The 22,492-nt window shown below is 38.6% G+C and overlaps 1 protein-coding gene across 2 annotated transcripts in view; it reads left to right on the forward strand.

Moving 5' to 3' along the window:
- CSTF3 (cleavage stimulation factor subunit 3) overlaps nt 1-18,425 on the forward strand; it is a 78,376-nt gene extending 59,951 nt beyond the window's left edge. The window contains exons 10-21 of one of the 2 annotated variants that reach the window (XM_023185563.1): nt 307-469; nt 2,893-3,002; nt 3,458-3,574; nt 3,844-3,918; nt 5,635-5,778; nt 6,190-6,292; nt 9,951-10,020; nt 11,990-12,185; nt 15,874-16,027; nt 17,026-17,120; nt 17,241-17,301; nt 17,720-18,425. In XM_023185563.1, coding sequence (XP_023041331.1) covers nt 307-469; nt 2,893-3,002; nt 3,458-3,574; nt 3,844-3,918; nt 5,635-5,778; nt 6,190-6,292; nt 9,951-10,020; nt 11,990-12,185; nt 15,874-16,027; nt 17,026-17,120; nt 17,241-17,301; nt 17,720-17,922 — 1,491 coding nt within the window. In that variant the 3' untranslated portion in view covers nt 17,923-18,425. The remainder of the gene's footprint in view (nt 1-306; nt 470-2,892; nt 3,003-3,457; nt 3,575-3,843; nt 3,919-5,634; nt 5,779-6,189; nt 6,293-9,950; nt 10,021-11,989; nt 12,186-15,873; nt 16,028-17,025; nt 17,121-17,240; nt 17,302-17,719) is intronic. The other variant, XR_004228436.1, reaches the window with a different exon arrangement.
- The last annotated feature ends 4,067 nt before the right edge of the window (nt 18,426-22,492 follow it).

Below are 22,492 nucleotides of genomic sequence, written 5' to 3' on the forward strand. Positions count from 1 at the left end.
TAGAAGACAGTTTCTCCAAAGATGGCAATAATAGATGCCACCAGATCTTCAATTCTATTGATCTGTCAACTCTTATATCCTGTAAAGTAACCGCCTAGATCACTTATAGAGAGTACTCCTGGGTATCTGTTCTTGAGTGGTAATACTCTCATCTTTCTCTCTACTCTTAGTTTTCAGATTATATTAACAAAGTGGTATTTGGAAAAAGTAGGCATTTTGAACAGTCTTCCAAACTGATCTACCCCATCCCCCATACATCTGAGTTGTTCCTGGCTCACCAAAGAATTCTAAATGCTTGTTGTCTAGGAATATGAGACAGTAATGAAAGGCTTGGACCGTAATGCTCCCTCGGTGCCTCCTCAGAATACTCCTCAAGAAGCTCAACAAGTAGATATGTGGAAGAAATATATACAGTGGGAAAAGAGCAACCCTCTTCGTACAGAGGATCAGACCCTTATAACAAAAAGAGGTAACAAGATTAACCCTCATGACTTCAGTTACATGTATGTTAGGCCACTTGGTATCCCCATAGGTTACTAAAACTTTTTTACCCATAATCTTTTTTCTTTTGTTCTTCAGATTCAATAATTCCTATAGATCTATCTCCATATTCACTGAACCTTTGTTTTCATCATATGCAGTCTGCAATTAAGCGCATCCAGTGCATTCTTTATTTCAGATACAATATTTTTCAATTCTATAAATTTCCATGTTAGAAATTTTTTATTTTTTATAGTTCTTTTTTTATGGTGTCCATTCTTAGTTGAGATTCCTTGTGTGTTCTTTACCATCTTTTTCTTTATATCTTTGAACATATTTATAACAGTAGTTATAAAGTCTTCATCTGCCAATTCCAACATCTGGGCCTTCAACCACCATGGAGTTTATTTTCTTTGATTGTTTTTTCTCTTGACTGTGGTTTACATTTTCCTATTTCCTGTTTAAATTTTTTCTTTTAGATATTGTACGAATGTACAAGGGAAACATTGTAAAGACTCTAGATTCTGTCATCTTCCTCTGAAGAATGTTTTTTTATTTTAGCAGGAAGTTAAGTATTACTGTCAGATTACTTGGACTTTGTGGAGGCTTGGTTTTATACTATGAAGACAGATCTGTTTTAGTTTTATCCCTAATCTCAGATTAAATACTTTATTCTTGGGACATAGTCTTTACTCCTAAGACAATGAAAAGTCTAAAGTATTTGCCCCAACCATCTAATTGGATGGGACTCAGATTCTAAACTTCATCTCCTTTAGTTGCTGAGGTATCTATTCAACTCTTTCCACCTTCCAGCTTTGTTTTCTGCTGGTCTGGTTGTATCCTTTCCTGTGTATGTACATTTTAGGGATCAGGTGAGGATTTGAGAACATTTATGCCCAGATTTTCAGGCTCTGGCTTTCTCCTTTTGGGGATGTGTCCCCTCAATTTCTAGCTGCTCTCATAGGCCAGAACTCCATGTTACTTCAGGACAGTACAACTGCAGCATTTGACTTGAGTTCTAGCTATCCCAGAAGTGCACGACATGGGCATGCGCTTGAAGGGAAAAGCCATATTAAATGTGGATTTCACCTAGTGTTGTTCTACCTTTTTAAGGGCTCAATCTCCTGATTTCTGCTTCTTTTGGTCATTTCCAGTACCTTTAGATAGTTGCTTTTGTATTTGTGTTTGTTTATAATTTTTACTTGCTGAGGGTTGGTCTGATACAAACTACTATGCCAGTGCCAGACTCTTAATTTGGAGCTTTATGAATTCCTCAATCTTGGCTTGCTGTCTTACTTGTAGGTCTTTGCAAATATTGTTTCCTTTGCCTACTCCATTTTTGTATCTATTCCATCCTTACACCCCTTCATTTATTTGCCTCTGACCAGCTTCATCCCTTCTTCAGGTGTTGTGTTACATGTCAGTTCCTTAGCAAAGCCTTTCTTGAGTCCCTAAACTATGTTAAGTCCTCCTGCTGTAAGTTTTCAGAGTACACTCTATACTTTCATCATCATAATACTTTTGGTCTTTGCTTTCTGTCTATCCTCCCCATATACTGCAGACTTCTTGAATATAGGAAGTCTTACTCACTTGTATATTCACAGTGCCTTCCACATTCCCTGTCATATAGTTGGTACTTGATAAGTATTAACTTAGGCTGGGTGCAGTGGCTCACATCTGTAATCTCAGCACTTTGGGAGGCTGAGGTGGGAGGATTGCTTGAGCCCAGGAGTTCAAGACAAGCCTGGGCAACATGGTGAAACCCCGTCTCTATACAAGATTTTTTTTTTTTTTTTGAAACAGAGTCTCGCTCTGTTACCCAGGCTGCAGTGCAGTGGCGCAATCTCCGCTCACTACAAGCTCGCCTCCCGGGTTCACGCCATTCTCCTGCCTCAGCCTCCCGAGTAGCTGGGACTACAGGCACCCACCACCACACCCAGCTAATTTTTTGCTTTTCAGTAGAGACAGGGTTTCACCATGTTAGCCAGGATGTCTCGATCTCCTGACCTCGTGATCTGCCCATCTTGGCCTCCCAAAGTGCTGGGATTACAGGTGTGAGCCACCGCACCTGGCCACAAGATTTAAAAAAAAAAGCCAGATGTGGTGGCACACACCTGGTCCCAGCTACTTGGGAGGTTGAGGCAGGAAAATCACTTGAGCCCAGGAGGTAGAGGCTGCAGTGAACCATATTTGTGCCACTGCAGTCCAGCCTACATGACAGAGACCCTGCTTCCAAAAATAAAAAAAATTAATAAGTGATGGATAGATGGAGGGAGCTTAGATGGATGATGGTTTTTATTTCTAATTATCATTGATTTTTGAGGATCCTAATTTGCTTATGATACTTATATTGATAGTTTTACAAATAATAATTATTTTAATTGAATGTTGTTTGTTAATTTCTTCCCTTAGTTATGTTTGCTTATGAACAGTGCCTGCTTGTGCTGGGCCATCACCCTGATATTTGGTATGAAGCTGCCCAGTATCTTGAGCAGTCAAGTAAACTGCTTGCAGAAAAGGGAGTAAGTGTTCCTTCCCTATCCCCACTTTGATATTTTTGTGGTTTTGATATAGCAATGATTTACTGAAAAATATAACTGAATTTTGGTAGTAAAGCATAAGTATTGAAAATTTAAGCTTACATTCATATGAATCTTAGTGACACTCATATAATTAGACCTCCTTAGAATTAAAATAAACTGGCAGTTTTTTAACATATTAAAGTGATGAATCATTTAGAGTACTTGCATGGTTATTTTGTAAGTTAAACTACTGAAGGGAGTTTTTGGAATTTTTTTAGAATCCAGAAATGCATATGTGTTTATGTATGTTTGTGTGTGAATACACATATGTGTGTGTACATACATGTATGCTTTCTTAGACACATATAAGTAAATAAAATAGATGTAACTATTAATTTTATTCTCTCACAACTATATTAGAATTATTGAAGATGAGCTTTCTTTTTTTCTCCTAGGATATGAATAATGCCAAATTATTTAGTGATGAAGCTGCTAATATATATGAAAGAGCTATAAGCACTTTATTGAAGAAGAATATGCTTCTTTATTTTGCATATGCAGATTATGAAGAGGTAAGTAAAAATGTTTAGAGCCTTCTTATAATTCAATTTTTTACTGCAGGACTGAACTTTTTTTCTGGCTGGTTGTTTGCCAGGCATATTGCTTTTGGTAGACAGAGATGATGCCAAATGAACAGTTATTAGTTGTCAGCTTATACTATATTTATGCTCAATGGAGATGCCATTGGGGGTGGGAGGTTATAGCCTTTGGACTCCTTAGAGCTCAAATCCTGCTTATTTTTGACCATATGTTGATACTCACTTCTTCTCTACCACCTTAGAGTCGCATGAAGTATGAAAAGGTTCACAGTATATATAACAGACTTCTGGCAATTGAGGATATTGACCCCACCTTGGTGAGTAACTTTACAGATCTCTTTTTTCCCACCTTTACAGTCTTATCTAACAAAAAATAATTTAACTTTATATACAGTAAAATTCACTGTTTTTGTTGTATAGTTCTATGAATCTTGACAAATAACATTGAGTCATGGGATTACCACCACAATTAAGATAGAAAACACCTCCACCATCCTCCAAAAATTCCCCCTTGTGACCCTTTTGTAGATATAACCCTTCCCTCTGCCCCTACCTCTGATAATTACTGATCTGTTTTCTGCTAGAATTTTTCTTTTTAATGCAGCAGTATAAAATAGATACAGAGGCACTTTCTCTAACACTTTCTTTGTGATCATGGTTTGAAGCCACTATGCCACAGAATTGTTGCTTAATAAATATTTCTTTTTAAATGAGGCAGGACAAACCAACATCCTGGGAAGAAATTAGACTGAAACTCACTTTATTCTAAATCCTGCTCTATCATAGTGGTTTTCAAAGCCCCAAGTGCAAAAGTGCTGTTGTGCTCTCCCATTGGGAGAGGAAGGGGACAGGCTTGTGGGTGTGTCTTTAGACCGTCTGCCTCAAGTCAATTGTAGCTACACTACTTTTTCTTGTTAATGATTTATATTGGGATTCCACTGCTATAATTCCTACATTTATTCATCATCTTATAATTCATTCCACAAACATATCTAGCAAATATATTGCTGAAGTCTATGCATTGTGCTAGACTCCAGCAACATAATGACAAACTAGATAAAATTCCTTTTCTTGAGGAACTCATAGTTCATCCATCCATTCATCCATTCATCCATCCATCAAAACTGGAAAACATAGCTAGACATTATCAAAACTGAGCAAACCAGGACCCTACTAGTCATTTGTTCATTAAACAAAACTGCATATTCATGATGTACTGGACATTCTGTAGGTGCTGGGTATAAAATGGCTCATCGTTTATCCATGAAGTTCTATTATATATTGTTTGGAAAATAGAGTAGTGGGCTTTTAAAAAGAAACCAAGAAAATACGAAGTTAAACATGTATTGCAGGCTGGGCGCGGTAGCTCACACCTGTAATGCCAGCACTTTGGGAGGCTGAGGCAGGCGGATCATGAGGTCAGGAGATCGAGACCAGCCTGGCCAAAATGGTGAAACCCCGTCTCTACTAAAAATACAAAAATTAGCTGGGCCTGGTGGCGAGCACCTGTAGTCCCAGCTACTCAGGAACCTGAGGCAGGAGAATGGCTTGAACCCTGGAGGTGGAGGTTGCAGTGAGCCAAGATCGTACCACTGCACTCCAGCCTGGGCAACAGAGCGAGACTCTGTCTCAACAAGAAATATGTATTGTAAAACATGCTTGTATTAAACCAACTCTTGAGTTTTTTAGATATTGTCATTGATTAATGGAGTATGTTCTAGTAGTGTCACACTTTTCACTCCTAAACTTTACATATTCTAGAATTAGATAATGGTAATGATTACACAACCTTGTAAATATATTTAAAACCACTGAATTGTAAAGGGTGAATTTTGTGGTATGTGAATTATATCTCAATAAAAAACAAATTAATTTGCATGTATCTCTTAATACCAGAAAAAAATTAGCTTGTGGATTTAAATAGAATATTATCTAAATTCCTACTTTCTAATTTATTGGGTATTGAGGATTGCTTTCTTATACAGGAAACATACTGCCTAACTTATAGAACACAAATATTTTCTTTTGCATAGGTATATATCCAATATATGAAATTTGCACGGAGAGCGGAAGGCATCAAATCTGGAAGAATGATATTTAAAAAAGCAAGAGAAGATACCAGAACCCGCCACCATGTCTATGTTACTGCAGCACTCATGGAATATTACTGTAGTAAGGTAAATACTGAAATAGCAGTGTAAAGGTAAAACAACTTCCTTCATCTGAGGTTTGTAAAAGGTGGTTTTAGCTTCTGTCATTAAGCTTTTATTGCTCTATTTTGTAAAGGCAGTCTAAGTGTATCTGTGTAAAATTATATGGAGCATCATCCAAATCCCCAACTACCTGCTAACTTATGCTTTATTAATCACTATATTTCTAATTCATGCTTTACTAATCATTATATTAATGACTAGTGATTTCTAATCACTAAACTCCTTTGAATAGTTTCTAGCCCAGCAATTTTTACTTAACATGATTTTGTTTTAATTCTTATGTATTTTGTCATATTTAGGTGTAATTTTAATATTCTTTTAAGTATTTTATCTGACATTTCATGGAAATCTGTACTTTATTTTCTTTACTTGTAGGACAAATCTGTTGCCTTTAAGATTTTTGAGCTGGGGCTAAAAAAGTATGGAGACATTCCAGAGTATGTCCTGGCCTATATTGACTATCTTTCTCACCTCAATGGTAGGTTGATTCTAGAATCTATAATGGTTACTTAATATTAAACCATCTGAAATTATGTTGCTAGATTTCTTCCTTCTTGAATGTATTATAATTTTGACATAGCAGACAGGCACTTGTTAGGCACTCAAGAAATACTGGAGTATAACGATGAATATATTTACTGAGCAATGGTAGATGCTTTTTGACTTTGCAGAACTGTCTTTACAGTAAAGTACCATCAGTAGTGGGATAAAGCTTCAAAGTCAGAGTCAGGAGACATAGAGTTGTTTATATTCATCTCTGATGACTCTGAGCAAATCATCTCCTGTTTCCTGGAAGGAAAACAAACGAACAAAAAACCCTCTAGCCAACAAAACTCAAACTCAAAAGATGCCCAAATAGTAAAGTAAAACACTTTGAGGGTACTGGGGAAAAGATTCAAAATGAAACATTTTGGTTTTTAGTGTTTATTTCCCTATTCTGTTGTATGAATAACACTGGCCATCCTTTACTGAGTTCCTACCGTGTACCAGGCACTGTGCTAGGTAATTCATATATGTATATCATTTAGTCTAGTTAACTGCAGTCCACAATATGTAATTTCTTAACAAAAAAAGATGTAGTATAAAAGTTGGTTTTTTAGCTTGGTGTGGTGTCGTATGCCTGTAGTCTCAGATACTTGGAAGGATCACTTGAGCCCAGGAATTGGAGATCGCAGTGAGCTGTGATCATGCCACTGTACTCCATCTAGCCTGGATGACAGAGCAAGACCTTGTCTCTAAAACACATTTAACGAATAGACCAGGCATGGTGGCTCACGCCTGTAATCCCAGCACTTTGGGAAGCCGAGGCAGGCAGATCACCTGAGGCCAGGAGTTCGAGACCAACCTGGCCAACATGGCGAAATCCCGTCTCTACTAAAAATACAAAAAATTAGCTGGGCATGGTGGCAGGCGCCTGTAATCCTAGCTACTGGGGAGGCTGAGGCAGGAGAATCGCTTGAACCCTGGAGACAGAGGCTGCAGTGAGCCGAGATCGCGCCATTGTACTCCAGCCTGGGCAACAAGAGCGAAACTCTGCCTCAAAAAAATAATAATAATAAATAATAAATTAATAAATTAATAAAAATAAATACATCACTAAAAGTTGACTTAAAGAAATATGCAATTATGTGTCATGTAAATGATTATAGAATTAGATATCATAGGTATAAATCAGTAATTTTAATATTTCAGAAAAAGCATTCTATTTATCTAAATAATATAAAAGAATAAAACTGAAATATGATTTTGTATTTCAGCTTAATGATTCTACATTCTGGGAAAAAGACTTAACTCCAAAAAATGAGATAGTGGGACATTTAACATTCCTCATCAATCTTAAATTGCTTTGCCTGATTTTTTTTTTAGAATAGTTACTAGTATGTATATTTTTATTTTTTTAAAATGAGGATATCTGGTGTTAGGATTATTGTCTTCCAAAATCAGTATCTTAGATGATTCTTTCATTCATCTATCCATCCATGAAACATTTATTCATTACCTTCTGGTTACTAGGGTCTGGGAATACAAAGATGAATAGGATTCACCAGAACATTTTTGTGGGGGAATCCAATGTGTAAATATAATTGCATCATCATTTGATGGTTCATTGTAGCATAGTTCTGAGGTTAGGTGTATAATCTTAAATTTCAGTTTTCTCACCTGTAGAATAGTTATAATAAGAATACCTTTCATAGGATCGTTGAGAGGGTAAATGAGTTTTTGCATGTGTTTCACTTACTTATAGAATGTTGTGGTTATTCCATAAATGTTAACTATTTATGATGAGGGTGGTGATCATTAAAAATGTGCTAAATACTGTAATAGATTCCTGAGTGAAGTACTGTGGAAGCACAGAGAAGAGAGTATAATTTAAGTTACAGAGCTATGCTGCACAATTATGGTAGTCACTACACTATTAGGTATTGAGAACTTGAAATGTGACTAGCCTGGGCTGGGTGCGGTGGCTCACGCCTGTAATCCCAGCACTTTGGGAGGCCAAGGCAGGCAGATCACAAGGTGAGGAGTTCCAGACCAGCCTGACCAATATGGTGAAACCCCGTCTGTACTGAAAAATATAAAAACTAGCCAGGCATGGTGGCGTGCACCTGTAGTCCCAGCTACTCAGGAGGCTGAGGCAGAGAATCGCTTGAACCTGGAAGACAGATGTTGCAGTGAGCCAATATTGCGCCACTGCACTCCAGCCTGGCTGACAGAGCGAGACTCCATCTCAAAAAAGAAAAAAGAAATGTGGCTAGGCCAAAATGAGTTGTGGTGTAAATGTGTAACTACATACCAGAATTCAAAGACTTAGGACAAAAAAAAAAAAAAAGTAAACTATCTTAACAATTTTTCATATTGATTACATGTGGAAATGATAAGATTTGGATATATTTGGTTGATTAAATATATTAATTTCACCTATTTTTACCCATTTTTATTAAATTCCACATGTGGCTTGTATTATATTGCTGATGGACAGCAGTGTTCTAGAGGGTGTCATAGACAAGGGCACATGAGTTGGATTTTGAGACATGAGTGGTATTTACCCAGGTAAAGAAAGATAAATGCATTATTCCGGGCAGAGAGCACAACATGTAGGCGGCAGTGTGAAAGTTCTGTGGAATGGTAAAAAGTGTGCCTGGAGCAAAGCTTGGGATAAAACAGAAAAAGATAAAATGTAGATTTGTTTAACATTTTTTAAAGTATAATACGTTAAATTGAAGATAGAAGCCACAAAAATAGTGCCATCTTCTTTGGTTTAATATATTTAATTTCTTGGTTTTATTTTGCATATGGACATGTAATAAACTGAATAACTGCCCTCGGGCAATAAAAAACAACTCCTCTGCTGGGTTAATTTTTCTTTTGAACAGCTTCATTGAAGTATAATTTGTATACTGTAAGTCCATCCATTAGGTGTACAATTCAGTGGTTGTTAGTAGTAGATTCAATGGTTGTTACTGTTAGATTCTTAAGTTTTAAAAGATAACTTAGAGTTTAGCAAGAAGGCAAAAAGTGTCATTTTCCCACTTCCAGCTACAGAGGACCTCCTAAGACTCTTAAAATTTAATATACCTCTGTCAACAATTCTTAATTCATTTACATTTCCATATTTACCTGCCAACCTAGATATTGTACCTCTGCAAGAGTTAAAGTAGCTAAATATAGCATAGTCCTGGTACCTCAAAATAAAAAACTCAACTTAGAAATAATTAAGTTTGAGTTTGCCATCCTTCCACGTTCAATGTATTTAAAAAATAGCAGTAGTCTGACTAATGTCAGCAGATATGTACTTGTCATTTTTTTTAAAAGGCAAATGGGATACCTGGTTCAGACAGCACTGTTATAAATGGTTTTGCATTAGAGCTGCAGTATAGTAGACGAGGGCTGAACTAGAAGGGAAGAAAACATGGCTTCCAGTTACTGCTTTGCCACTCAATCACCAAGAGCCAGATCAAATCTCTTAATCTTCTGAAGCTCAAGTTTCCTCATCTATAAAAACCAAGTGTGATAATAGTTAACGTTTCTGCATAGGATTTTTGTAAGGATGAAGTGAGATAATGCATATGAAAATATTGTTGCATCGTAAAAGTGAATTAAAAAAAAAACATTTAAAATATTTTTCAATATCCTAGAGGACAATAATACCCGAGTTTTGTTTGAACGAGTTTTAACATCTGGAAGCCTTCCTCCTGAGAAGTCTGGGTAAGCCATTGTGAAAAGTTGTTGGTCGGGTTCTAAAGACAGCTTTCTTACCTGAATTGTGTCTATGGGGTGAATGTTTGCTTGAGTATGAGTTTCAAGAGAAATTTCCTTTCCTTCTCAAGACTTACTTTACCTATCAGCTATACTTTTATACCTGTTTAAGATTATTTTTAAATTTCCGCACAGTGATTAGAATTGTTTTTAAGAGATGCCATAGCAATTTATTATCATCTTTCTTGTTTACTATATATCTCTAACCAGAATCAGTGGCTCATGCCTGTAATCCCAGCATTTTGGGAGGCCAAGGTGGAATGATGACTTGAGCCCAGGAGTTTGAGACCAGCCTGGGCAACATAGTGAGACCCCATCTATCCAAAAAAAACTTTAAAAATTAGCTGGGTGTGGTGGTGCATGCCTGTAGTCCCAGATACTGGGAGGCAGAGGTGGGAGCAGGAGGATTGCTTGAGCCCAGAAGTTGAGGCTCCAGTGAGCTATGGTCATACCTCTGCACTCCAGCCTGGGTGACAGAGTGAGACTCTGTCTGAAGAGAAAACAAAAACAAAAACCCAGAGAGAGAGAGAGAGAGATGTATGTGTGTGTGTGTATGTATACACATATATAATAGATACACAATACAATATATATGTATATATACATACATACACACACACACACACACACACATATATCTCCCTAGAAATTGATATTAACATGTTAGGCATTCTGAAATTTTCACCTCCCTTACTCAAAAGCAAAGACTCTTCTTGTATATTGAAAGTTTGTTTTACATATTATGTCTCTGACTTACGGTTTTGTCTCTGTTAGTTTTACCATACAGAGGAACAACATTGTGGATTGGTACAGTGGAAATATAGTAAGGCTTTGGAGTCTTGTTCAATATCCAGCTCAGCCAACTAGATGGCAAATTTCATAGCTATACCAATCCTCATTTTCTTATTAACAGTAATGTAGGATTTTTTGTGACAGCCACACATCTGGTATATAAGAGGTACTTAATATATTACTTTAGTACAAAGGTGCATAGTGACATTTAAGCAGTCTCAGAGCATTAATTTTAGCTGTTAGAACAATGATGAGGCATCAGTTTGTCCCCAGTGATCCACATTAATGGGAAACAATAGAGTAATCATATTTTTGGAGTATATTTTTATTCATATATTAGATGAAGAATGTATTCTACATTATAATTCCTGCCACTTAAACAAAATAATGAAGCCACATTATTCAGGAGAAATTAGAAATCTGTCTAGGTTCCTTTTCCAGCTCCTCCACCTAGAGTTTACCCTCTCTAAGGTAAGTCTCTCATGTTGACCACAAAGAAGAGGCTATATACTAAATAAGTAAAAACTCAAAAATGGGCTTAAATACTGAGGTGATAGGTTTATAATTTACTTTGAAATACTTAAGCAGGCCAGGCGCGGTGGGTCGCGCCAATAATCCCAGCACTTTGGGAGGCCAAGGTGGGTGGATCACCTGAGGTAGAGTGTTTGAGACCAGCCTGGCCAACCTGGGGAAACCCCATCTCTACTAAAAATACGAATATCAGCCGGGCGTGGTCGCGGGTGCCTGTAATCCCAGCTACTTGGGAGGCTGAGTAATGAGAATTGCTTGAACCCAGGAGGCAGACGTTGTGAGCTGAGATTATGCCACTGCACTCCTACCTGGGGGACAAGAGCGAGACTGCATCTCAAAAAAAAAAAAAAAAAGAAAAGAAATACTTAAGCAAAAATAAGATGAAGCAAATATGGCAAAATATTAGCAATATAGGTAGTGGTATATAGGTATTCATTATACTATTCTATTTTTCTATAGTTTAAAAATCTTTATAATAAAAAGTCACTTTTTATAACTTACGGGAAAAAGAGAGAGCTTAAGGCGTTTTTGTAAATGAACTCCCTGCCCTAAACTCAGAATAATTAAAGTATTAATTGTATTTCTTTTCTTGCAGAGAAATCTGGGCCCGATTTCTAGCATTTGAAAGTAATATTGGTGATCTAGCTAGTATACTCAAGGTGGAGAAAAGACGGTTTACAGCATTCAAAGAAGAGTATGAAGGGAAAGAAACGGCTTTACTAGTAGATAGATACAAGTTCATGGATTTATATCCTTGCTCTGCAAGTGAATTAAAAGCACTTGGTTATAAGGTATGTACTTAGGATCAAGATGTGGAATGTCCTCACTTTTCCAGTGTTTTAGAGGAGTTCATTGATAATCTGCACTCTAAATTCTGAGATGTGAATTAATCTAGTTTTAGAATAGATTTGCAGGAAGCAAGAAAAAAGTTCAGAGATTTTCCTTGGGTTTAGGAAATGCTGAGTGTCAGAGTAGCTGTACAAAATGAGAATTGAAATGGGATTTAATAGTTTCATTCTGTCCCTGAAATTGTCAGTGCCTTATATCTTATATCTGGTGGGCAAGATGGAGGGGGTGTGGAGGGAAGAAAAACAAAAGAAATCTGAATGTTACCTTAGTTATTACTTTTTTTCTAATAGTTCTTATCAAATTGATAAATATATTTTGACCAATTTCTTAAACCAAATATAGTTCCTGTTGCATATTTTGTAAGATATAATGAAGAAATATTACAGCTTAGTAAATCCATAAAGTTCCTTGAGGGATTTGTATTCTTAAAACAGCGCTCCTTCAGTGATCTTTGGGGGAATTAACTCATCTATGAATGGAACTCTTCTATAGAGACTACTGAGTCATAAGAAGACAAATCTGGCAACTGAACCTGTTCGGGCCACAGGGAGAGATTAATATTTACAAAGCCCCAGAAACATCCCTTGCTAAGAAAACCGTTACATCATCTCTTAATCTTTCTGTGACATGTGAACAAAGACTAAGATGGAAATTCACAGAGAAGTCCTTGGTTGATCTCTTTAAGCCAACCACCTTTAGGATGTTCCTGACCATCATTCTCCTTTTTCTCACAGCCCCTTTTAGCCTGGGTCTTGCTCTGTCTGATCCAGATAAAATATTTTGAGAAAAAACTACCCATAATTGATATTCAGACATTTTTGTTAATGGAAGCCCTATTTCTGTGCCAGATGCAGATTCCTAGTATGAACCATAGGATTACTGCTCAGGGATAAGTTAGTTTCTTCTTCTAGTTTTAACTGCTTCTCAATGAAAAGTCAAAGATATTTTAAGACTACAGTAAGTCCTCATTTAACATTACTGATAGGTTCTTAGAAACTTTGACTTTAAGCTAAATGATATGCAGCGGGTCCTCAAATAACGTTTTTGTGTTTAACATGGTTTTGTTATAAACTTGATAAGAAAAAAATTGGTTTTGCTATACATCGTTTCTCTCTCTTTATTTTTATTTTTTTTGAGATGGTCTCACTCTTGTCGTCCAGGCTGGAGTGCAATGGTGAGATCATGGTTCACTGCAGCCTTGACTTCCCTGGGCTCAGGTGATCTCCTGTTTCAGCCTCCCAAGTAGTTGGGATTACAGGCAAATGGCACCACACCTGGCTAATTTTTGTATTTTTTTGTGGAGATGGGGTTTCACCATGTTGCCCGGGCTGGCCTCTAACTCCTAGGCTCAAAGGATCCACTTGCCTTGGCCTCCCAAAGTGCTGGGATTACAGGCAGCAGCCATCACGCCTAGCCCATCATTTCTCTAAAAGTTGCAGTTTCCTAGAACCTATTAACAATGTTAAGTGAGGGACTTACTGTACTTTGTGCCATTGCTAGAAAAGGCTATTTCAACTTTTCCAAGATGAAAATGAAAATTAAGGCAGTTAATTAAAATAAAGATCTGCCAGGCATGGTGGCTCACGCCTATAATCCCAGCACTTTGGGAGGCTGAGACGGGCGGATCACTTGAGCCCAGGAGTTCAAGACCAGCCTGGGAAACATGACGAAATCCCATCTCTACCAAAAAAAGAGGGAAAAATACAACAATTAGCCAGGTGTAGTGGCACTTGCCGATGGTCCCAGCTATTCGGGAGGCCAAGGTGAGCCCAAGAGGGAAGCTGAGGCTACTTTAGTGAGCCGTGATCAAGCCACTGCACTCCTGACTGGGTGACAGAGTGAGACCTTGTCTTAAAAAAAAAAACATTTGGCCGGGCGCGGTGGCTCAAGCCTGTAATCCCAGCACTTCGGGAGGCCGAGACGGTGGATCACGAGGTCAGGAGATCGAGACCATCCTGGCTAACACGGTGAAACCCCGTCTCTACTAAAAATACAAAAAACTAGCCGGGCGAGGTGGCGGGCGCCTGTAGTCCCAGCTACTGGGGAGGCTGAGGCAGGAGAATGGCGTAAACCCGGGAGGCAGAGCTTGCAGTGAGCTGAGATCCGGCCACTGCACTCCAGTCCGGGCGACAGAGCAAGACTCTGCCTCAAAACAAACAAACAAACAAAAAAACATTTAAAAATACAAATAAACAGAAAATAAAGATCTTATAGTGGCCAGATGTGGTGACTCACACCTGTAAATATCCCAGCACTTTGCGGCTGGATCATCTGAGGTCAGGAATTTGAGACCAGCCTGGCCAACATGGTGAAACCCCGTCTCTATTAAAATGCAAAAATTAGCTGGGCTTGGTGGTGGGCATCTGTAATCCTAGCTACTCAGGAGGCTGAGGCAGGAGAATTGCTTGAACCCAGGAGGTTGTAGTGAGCTGAGATAGTGCCACTGTACTCCAGCCTGGGTGACAGAGTGAGACTCTGTTTCAAAAAAAAAAAAGAAAATAGCAAGTATTCAGGAGTAGAACTACTTCCTGAATATGATGTTTTCCATCTTATATTTCTGTTTCTACTCTTGTTTTTTGGGGAAGGATTAATGTGCTTTTGTGTGTTATGGTGAGTGGTATGGTGTATATGTTTCTGTGTGAGAAAGATTTTTAAAAAGTGATACCTAATGTGCCTACCATTTAGATTTGCTTATATAATTAATACCAGATGTCACCAACTGCATTTCAACAAATTTTGAGAAAGTGGAATGCTTTTATATCCCTCGTTGGTGGCAAAAAGGGATTATTTTGTTTCTAGACAGACAGAGTGACACTGGGTTGCCTGGAGCAGAGGAGCTCCTCTGAGATAGGGCCTCTGTTCATAGGTGACTGTATTGCTCCCTTTGGCATATCTTGTCTCAGCCCTGGCAGGGCAATGCTAGTGTACTGAAAGGAAGACTGTGGATGGATTTGAGGTCAGAGAGGCCTGCCCTCCCAATCCTCCTCTCTCTACTTATTAGCTGTGTGACCTGGGAAATAGCTTCAGTCCCTTCTATAACACGGAGATGTTGCTATTTGCCTCATCAAAGAGAGAATAAATGGCTAAAATTGCCTGATGAATAGTGTCTGCTCAATAAATATTCCTTGTCCCCTGTAATAAATAGTACATTGGAAATAACTTTTCATTGCATTAGCAAAATCTTAACCTGTGTGATGCCTTCACAAAACAGGACGTCACTTAATCCAGCTTCGTTTAATGAAACTGATGTTCAATTCTAATGAGGTGTCAGAAGATCTAAAATCTTGAATTTTCCTCCAAATTATCCTGACCTCTACTTAGTTCCCAGTGCTATGACTACCCAAAAAAACTTGTATCTGTCCTACAAATGTCCTACCTGGCAACACTGAGTTTAATGACTTTTGACTTGTGTTGGGGTAAAGTTATAATACACTGAGTCTTAGAACCAAATAGCTTTCCTTGTTGAGTAACAATCTTTACCATCATTAGAGTCCTTGCTTATCCGTCTCCATTTTCTTCCTGTGGTTTTAACCCAGATATTCACACTGTATCCTCAAGGTTATGAACTGCACGATTATTCTCTAGTAGTCCCTTTTTCAGGTTTAGGATTCTTCTGTTCTGCATTTTCAGGATGTCTCCCGTGCTAAGCTAGCAGCTATAATTCCAGACCCAGTTGTAGCTCCTTCTATAGTGCCTGTTCTGAAAGATGAAGTGGATAGAAAACCAGAATACCCTAAACCAGACACTCAGCAGATGATTCCATTTCAGCCACGACATTTAGCACGTAAGCCATGACTTTAGATCCAGTACTGAGACCTCGGTTTGTTTGTTGATTTAAATCCAAAGTGTGGGGGTAAAGTGAGATGGCCTCTCAATTGTGGGTTAATTATTAGACTTAGGGTCACTATGACAAGTGATTTAGCTTTAATCGTTGAAATAGATTAACTAAGAATGTCCTAAAAACAAAACTTCAATGATCTAGATTCCAGGAACCCATTTTGGCAGTAATACTTGGTTTTCAGAAATGCTGCTATGCCCAGGTGCAGTGGTTTACGCCTATAATCCCAGCACTTTGGGAGGCCAAGGCAGGTGGATCACCTGAGGTCAGGAGTTCAAGACCAGCCTGACCAACATGGTGAAACCCTGTCTTTACTAAAAATACAAAATTTTTCTGGGCATGGTGGCACATGCATGTAATCCCAGCTACTTGGGAGGCTGAGGCAGGAGAATCACTTGAACCCAGGAGGTGGAGGTTGCAGTGAGCCCAGATCTTGCTATTGCACTCCAGCCTGGGTAACAAGAGCGAAACTCTGTATCAAAAAAAAAAAAAAAAAAGCTGAACAGCTTTTTACCTGAACAGCTGGAAACTTTCTTCACTGATACAATTTGGTTTCTTCACTTACTAATGGTTAGTAGCCTCTGTAGATTCTTTTTGAACAAAGCCCTTCTGATTAAATATGCTGTTGAATAATTGACTTGAAAAAGGATTGCTAAACAAATGACTTGTGTAACTCAGAAACAGTCTTTGACAAAAACTGACTTTAGTTCAGTCCCCGATTGTCTTATACAAAGTCACTTGTCTACTTCTCTGCCTCGCAGTGGCCATGGCATTGAGACTGCTCTGTCTCACCCACTTTGGTTTGGTAAAGCCCTAAAAGTATTTTCAGTGTCCAGAACAAAGCAGCATAGACATGGAAGATCTTTATGTGCAAGTCACTTGATTTTAGCTCTGTGTAGAAATTCTTCCATCCCACTTGATTCATACTTTTCTTTTTCTCACAGCTCCAGGCTTACACCCTGTACCTGGTGGAGTGTTCCCAGTCCCTCCTGCAGCTGTTGTTTTAATGAAACTTCTCCCTCCTCCTATCTGTTTCCAGGTTTGTTCACTTATTTTCACGGTAGATACTGGCTCTGTGGGTTACAGTAATTGTGTATAAAGTTACTGCTATTTTAACTTGTCAGATTACTGGGATTAAAATTTATTCATGTCAAAATAGGGTCCTTTCGTACAAGTAGATGAACTGATGGAAATTTTCCGAAGATGCAAGATACCAAATAGTAAGTAACAGAAGCTCCATTTCAGAGTGTCGTTCCATATTGTTGTCTCATAAGCAGTAGAGATTATTATTCTCTGCCACTGAAGTTTTTGAAACCAGCCAGCCAATTTGAAGTACAGTGAAACCCAGGAGTTACCCAAACCCTCTTTGGCAGAGAGAGGCTTATTCATATTGAATTCCACTAAGTAAAATGTCATAAAAGTTTATCTTTTCTATTCATGTGAACATGTACTTTGGCTTATGAAAATTATTAGTTTTAACAGCAGCTTTTGTCTTTTCCTTTCATTATTTAGTATCAGTAGTACTATCCCATGTTTTGCTAAATTAGTAGGCTATGAAATGAACTATAAAGTGTCCACAGTTGAACATACATACCCTTTCATAGTGGAATATGTTTTTACATTTTGTTGTTTTAACAGCTGTTGAGGAAGCTGTGAGGATCATTACTGGTGGGGCCCCAGAGCTAGCTGTAGAAGGCAATGGCCCTGTGGAAAGTAATGCAGTACTCACCAAGGCCGTCAAAAGGCCCAACGAGGATTCAGATGAAGATGAAGAAAAGGGAGCCGTTGTCCCCCCTGTTCATGACATTTACAGAGCACGGCAGCAGAAGCGGATTCGGTAGGGCTTAAACGCCTCTGCAGAAAACTCCTGTCCAGGATTCCTTTTGCCTCAAGTCGTATGTTTAAAAGAGACAACGCTTTGTTACAAGGTTCTTGGAAACAAAGTTGTATTGTCATTGGTGCCTCTATCATATGGTTCTTGAGAAAAAACAAACCAACCTGTGTGAATTTTAGAATATGGAACAGACCTATGCTCTAAGCAAAATTAGGTTTTCAAAAATGTGAGAACAATACAAAATGGCAGAACCACATTTTGTTCCCTCTTCAAGGGTGTCTTGTATGTGCCGCTTGAAGATTTGTGAGTTTTTCAACAGTTTTATTTTAAAAACTGGATGGCTTATGATTGTAAAGCATTTTATCACATTTTCTGAAAACAATTGTTCTTGGTTTGCTTATGTAGAGTCCTGCCTTATTGTTTGTTTTTATTTATGGCAGAATGTATGAAATCCGTTTTGTAGTTTGAAATTTTAAAAGTCCTTTAAAAAATAAAAGGATTCAGAAACATGCTTCCTCTGCTCCTTTCAGATTTTATTTACAATAACTACTTATTTTATGTTATTTTTCCAATACCATTTAAAAATAAACGTCAGTACGAGGAAAAGTCATCTTGTATTTACTAAATGTATTAATCACACACTCTTTCCTGGTCTTTTTTGGTGCTAACTAAAAACATTTTTTTTTGTTTTTTTGAGACGGAGTCTTGCTCTGCCGCCCAGGCTGGAGTGCAGTGGCCGGTTCTCGGCTCACTGCAAGTTCCGCCTCCCAGGTTTACGCCATTCTCCTGCCTCAGCCTCCCGAGTAGCTGGGACTACAGGCGCCCGCCACCTCGCCCGGCTAGTTTTTTTGTATTTTTTTAGTAGAGACGGGGTTTCACCTTGTTAACCAGGATAGTCTCGATCTCCTGACCTTGTGATCTGCCCGTCTCAGCCTCCAACATTTTAGAAATCCTCAAATATGAATGCATTTGCTCCCCAGTAAATCTGAGGCAGATTAAGATCCTGTTAATACTTTTGTCTCTCTGGAAAGCAACCTAAGTGTGGAAATTCCTTTAACCACCTGCTGTCTTGTTCTCACATAGAGTGTCCCTTATCTGAATATACTTGGGACCAGAAGTGTTCAGGATTTTGGATTTGTTTAGATTTCAGAATATTTGCATCATGCTTACCAGTTCACCATCCCTAATCCAAAAGTCCAAATTCCAAAAAACTCCACTAAACATTTTCTTTGTGCATCATGTTGACACCCAAAAGGTTTTGGATTTTGGAACACTTTGGATTTCAGATTAGGGATACTCAACTTGAATATTTTCACACATGGCCAGTTCTCAAGAACATTTTTTTTCCCATGAGCTAAACATAGATAACATTAAGGAAAATGACATCTGTTTAACTAAATTCTAATTACAGTGAGCAAAAACTTGTCATGCAAATTAAGTCCAAAGAAATAGACTGTGCTCTTTGGTAACATTACCTCCTCTTCTCATTACGAGTTAAAAACTAAAAAGCAGGAAGGAAACAAAAAGGAGGGGAGGACAAGTATTATGGTTATAAAGAAATGATCTTACATATTAGAAACAATTTAGACAGTTTAGAATTTGAATTCAGATGTGATTAAATAATCTGACATTTAAAATCAGCTTCAAATGGCCCACAAAAGTCTTACTTGTAAAAAAAAAAAGTTATCCTGAATCATTTTCTCATATAAATTTGTATGTAGCAAGGTTATATAAATTGGTCAAAAGTGTGTTTAGTTTCCAGTATTTTCCCATTAAAGCTAAAATCGCCTCTCAAAACAAAGTCAGCTGCCTCTAATTCAGACTTTCTTACCCTTTCAAGTATCACTTTCAAGTTGTGAGTTTTTTTTAAATATCACAGTTACCATCAAAACTTAAGACACAAGTAGGCAAGGTGCGGTGGCTCACGCCTGTAAATCCCAGCACTTTGGAAGGCCGAGGCGGGCAGATTATTTGAGGCCAGGAGTTCAAGATCAGCCTGGCCAACATAGTGAAACCCCGTCTCTACTAAAAATACCAAAAAAATTAGCTGGGCATGGTAGCACAAGCCTGTAAATCCAGCTACTTGGGAGGCGAAGGTGTAAGAATTGCTTGAACCTGTGAGGCAGAGGTTGCAATGAGCCAAGAGAGCACCACTGCACTCCAGCCTGGGTGACAAAGCAAGACTCTCAAAAAAAAAAAAAAAAAAAAGACACAAGTAGTACCATATGGCATAGACTGTAAAATACAGAGGTGTAGGCTGGGCACGGTGGCTTGTGCCTGTAATCCCAGCACTTTGGGAGGCTGAAGATTACTTGAGGCCAGGAGTTCGAGGCCAGCTGGCCAACATAGTGAAACCCCGTCTCTACTAAAGAAACCAAAAAAAAAAAAAAACAAAAAAAAAAAAAAAAAAAAAAGGTTAGCTGGACATGGTAGCACAAGCCTGTAGCCCCAGCTACTCTGGAGGCTGTGGTGGGAGGATCACCTGAGCCCAGAAGGCCAAGGCTGCAGTGAACCATGATCGCACCACTGTACTCCAGCCTGGGTGACTGAGTTGAGACCCTGTTTCAAAAATAAAATATAGAGGTGTAGACTTGTTCCTGAAGTGCCATTTTTGGTGGTTAGTGTCATGGGTGAGCAGCAACTATCTGGGGCTGATGGTGTGGGGGTAAGAAGAATTTACCAAGACGATTGTAGGTAGAGAAAAGTAGATTAGAGAAGGTATGAAGATGCACTGCAAGGTTGGAACAGGCAGAGATGGGGATTCTCTGCAAAGAGACAAAGGCTTGCTGGGGATTTTATAGGATGGTGCTATGTGCTGAAGAGGGTTTTATGTACTACTGAGAATGCCAAGGTTGCAGTGAGCTAACTTGAAGGTGTCTGGTGATAAGTTGGGTGCAGTATGGCTACATGTCCTGGACCATGAAGAAAGGCAGACTCATAATTTATCTGCTTCTCCCTGCTCCCAGCAGCCTGACTCCCTTTCCCTAATTAGGACTCCACAGCTAGTGTTTTGAAGAAGACAAACAGGCCGGGCGAGGTGGCTCACGCCTATAATCATAGCTCTTTGGGAGGCCGAGGTAGGCGGATCACCTGAGGTCAGGAGTTCGAGACCAGCCTCACCAACATGGTGAAACCCCGTCTCTACTAAAAATACAAAATTAGCCAGGTGTGGTGGCACATGCCTACAATCCCAGCTACTTGGGAGGCTGAGGCAGGAGAATTGCTTGAACCTAGGAAGCAGATGTTGTAGTGAGCCGAGATCACACCATTGCACTCTAGCCTGGGCATCAAGAGCAAAACTCAAACTCCGTCTAAAAAAAAAAAGAAAAGACAAAACAGTTTCAAACACTTGTAAGTGATCTGCAAAAGTGTTCCCACAGACAATAAAACAAAGCCATGCGAACATGCGTGAAAAAACGTTTTTCAGCGCGTGCACGTGCGCACACACACACTCACACGCTTGGTGAAAAGTGTCTTTCATCACCTTATTAGTTCATTCCCACAATGCTATAAAGAAATACCTGTGACTGGGTAATTTTTAAAGAAAAGAGGCTTAACTGGCTCATGGTTCTGTAGGCTGTGCAGATAGAATAGTGCATTTGCTTCTGGGGAAGACTCAGAAAATGTATAATCATGGCAGAAGATGAAGGGGAAGAGGGACGTTTTATATGGCCAGAGCGGGATGAAGAAAGGAGGCAGGGAGGTGTCACACACTTTTAAACAACCAGATTTCACGAGAACTCACTGTCAGCAGAATAGCACCGAGGGGATGGTGCCAACCCATTCATGGGAACTTCGCCCCCTACCCCCGACCAATCACCTCCCACCAAGCCCCACCACCAACACTGGGGATTACAATTTGACATGAGATTTGGTGGGGACACAGATTCAAACTGTATCAATTATTGTTACGGCTACTATGTATATTATAACTGTTCCTATTGCATTCATTTATAAGATTTTTTACCCTAGAAATGATCAGCTCTTTAAGCATAAAAAGGATTCTCATTAGAAGAAAACATTTTCGAATGTTTTAACTGCTACAGATATGTATGAATTTTTAGTTTTTAAGGTGATTCTGCCTGATATTTGATCACTCCTTTTGTTAAACAGTTCAACAAGCAGCATGTTAGACATCTGAACTTACCTTTGGAAATCTAATGTGCAGACTCATGGGATAGTCAGTCCTACAGTTCCAAGGACTCATATCAGTATTGCTGGACCCAAAGAATTTGCCAAAAGATATCCATCGTTTTCCTGTTTATAAAGGCAATGACAGCATCTCCTCAAGATTCTAGAACTAGACAGAAGTTTCAAGGACTGTATGTATGTCCTTCCTAAACAAAAATTAGTCAAACTCTGGCCATTACCACTAAACTTCAAACAAGAGGTTGCACCTGTGTGGCCACACTTAGTACAGTAAAAGGTTAATAGAAACTACTAGTAAACTTTCTGAACAATCAATTTGTACCAATGAAAAAGAATGGAAAACCCACCATTTTTGTTAGTGTATTGACCTTGGTCAATAATTATGAATTTATTTGATATTATAACCCAGTATTAGTCTATAGTTAATA

The sequence above is a fragment of the Piliocolobus tephrosceles genome, chromosome 13 (genome assembly GCF_002776525.5).
Source record: "Piliocolobus tephrosceles isolate RC106 chromosome 13, ASM277652v3, whole genome shotgun sequence".
Classification (NCBI taxonomy): Eukaryota; Metazoa; Chordata; class Mammalia; order Primates; family Cercopithecidae; genus Piliocolobus; species Piliocolobus tephrosceles.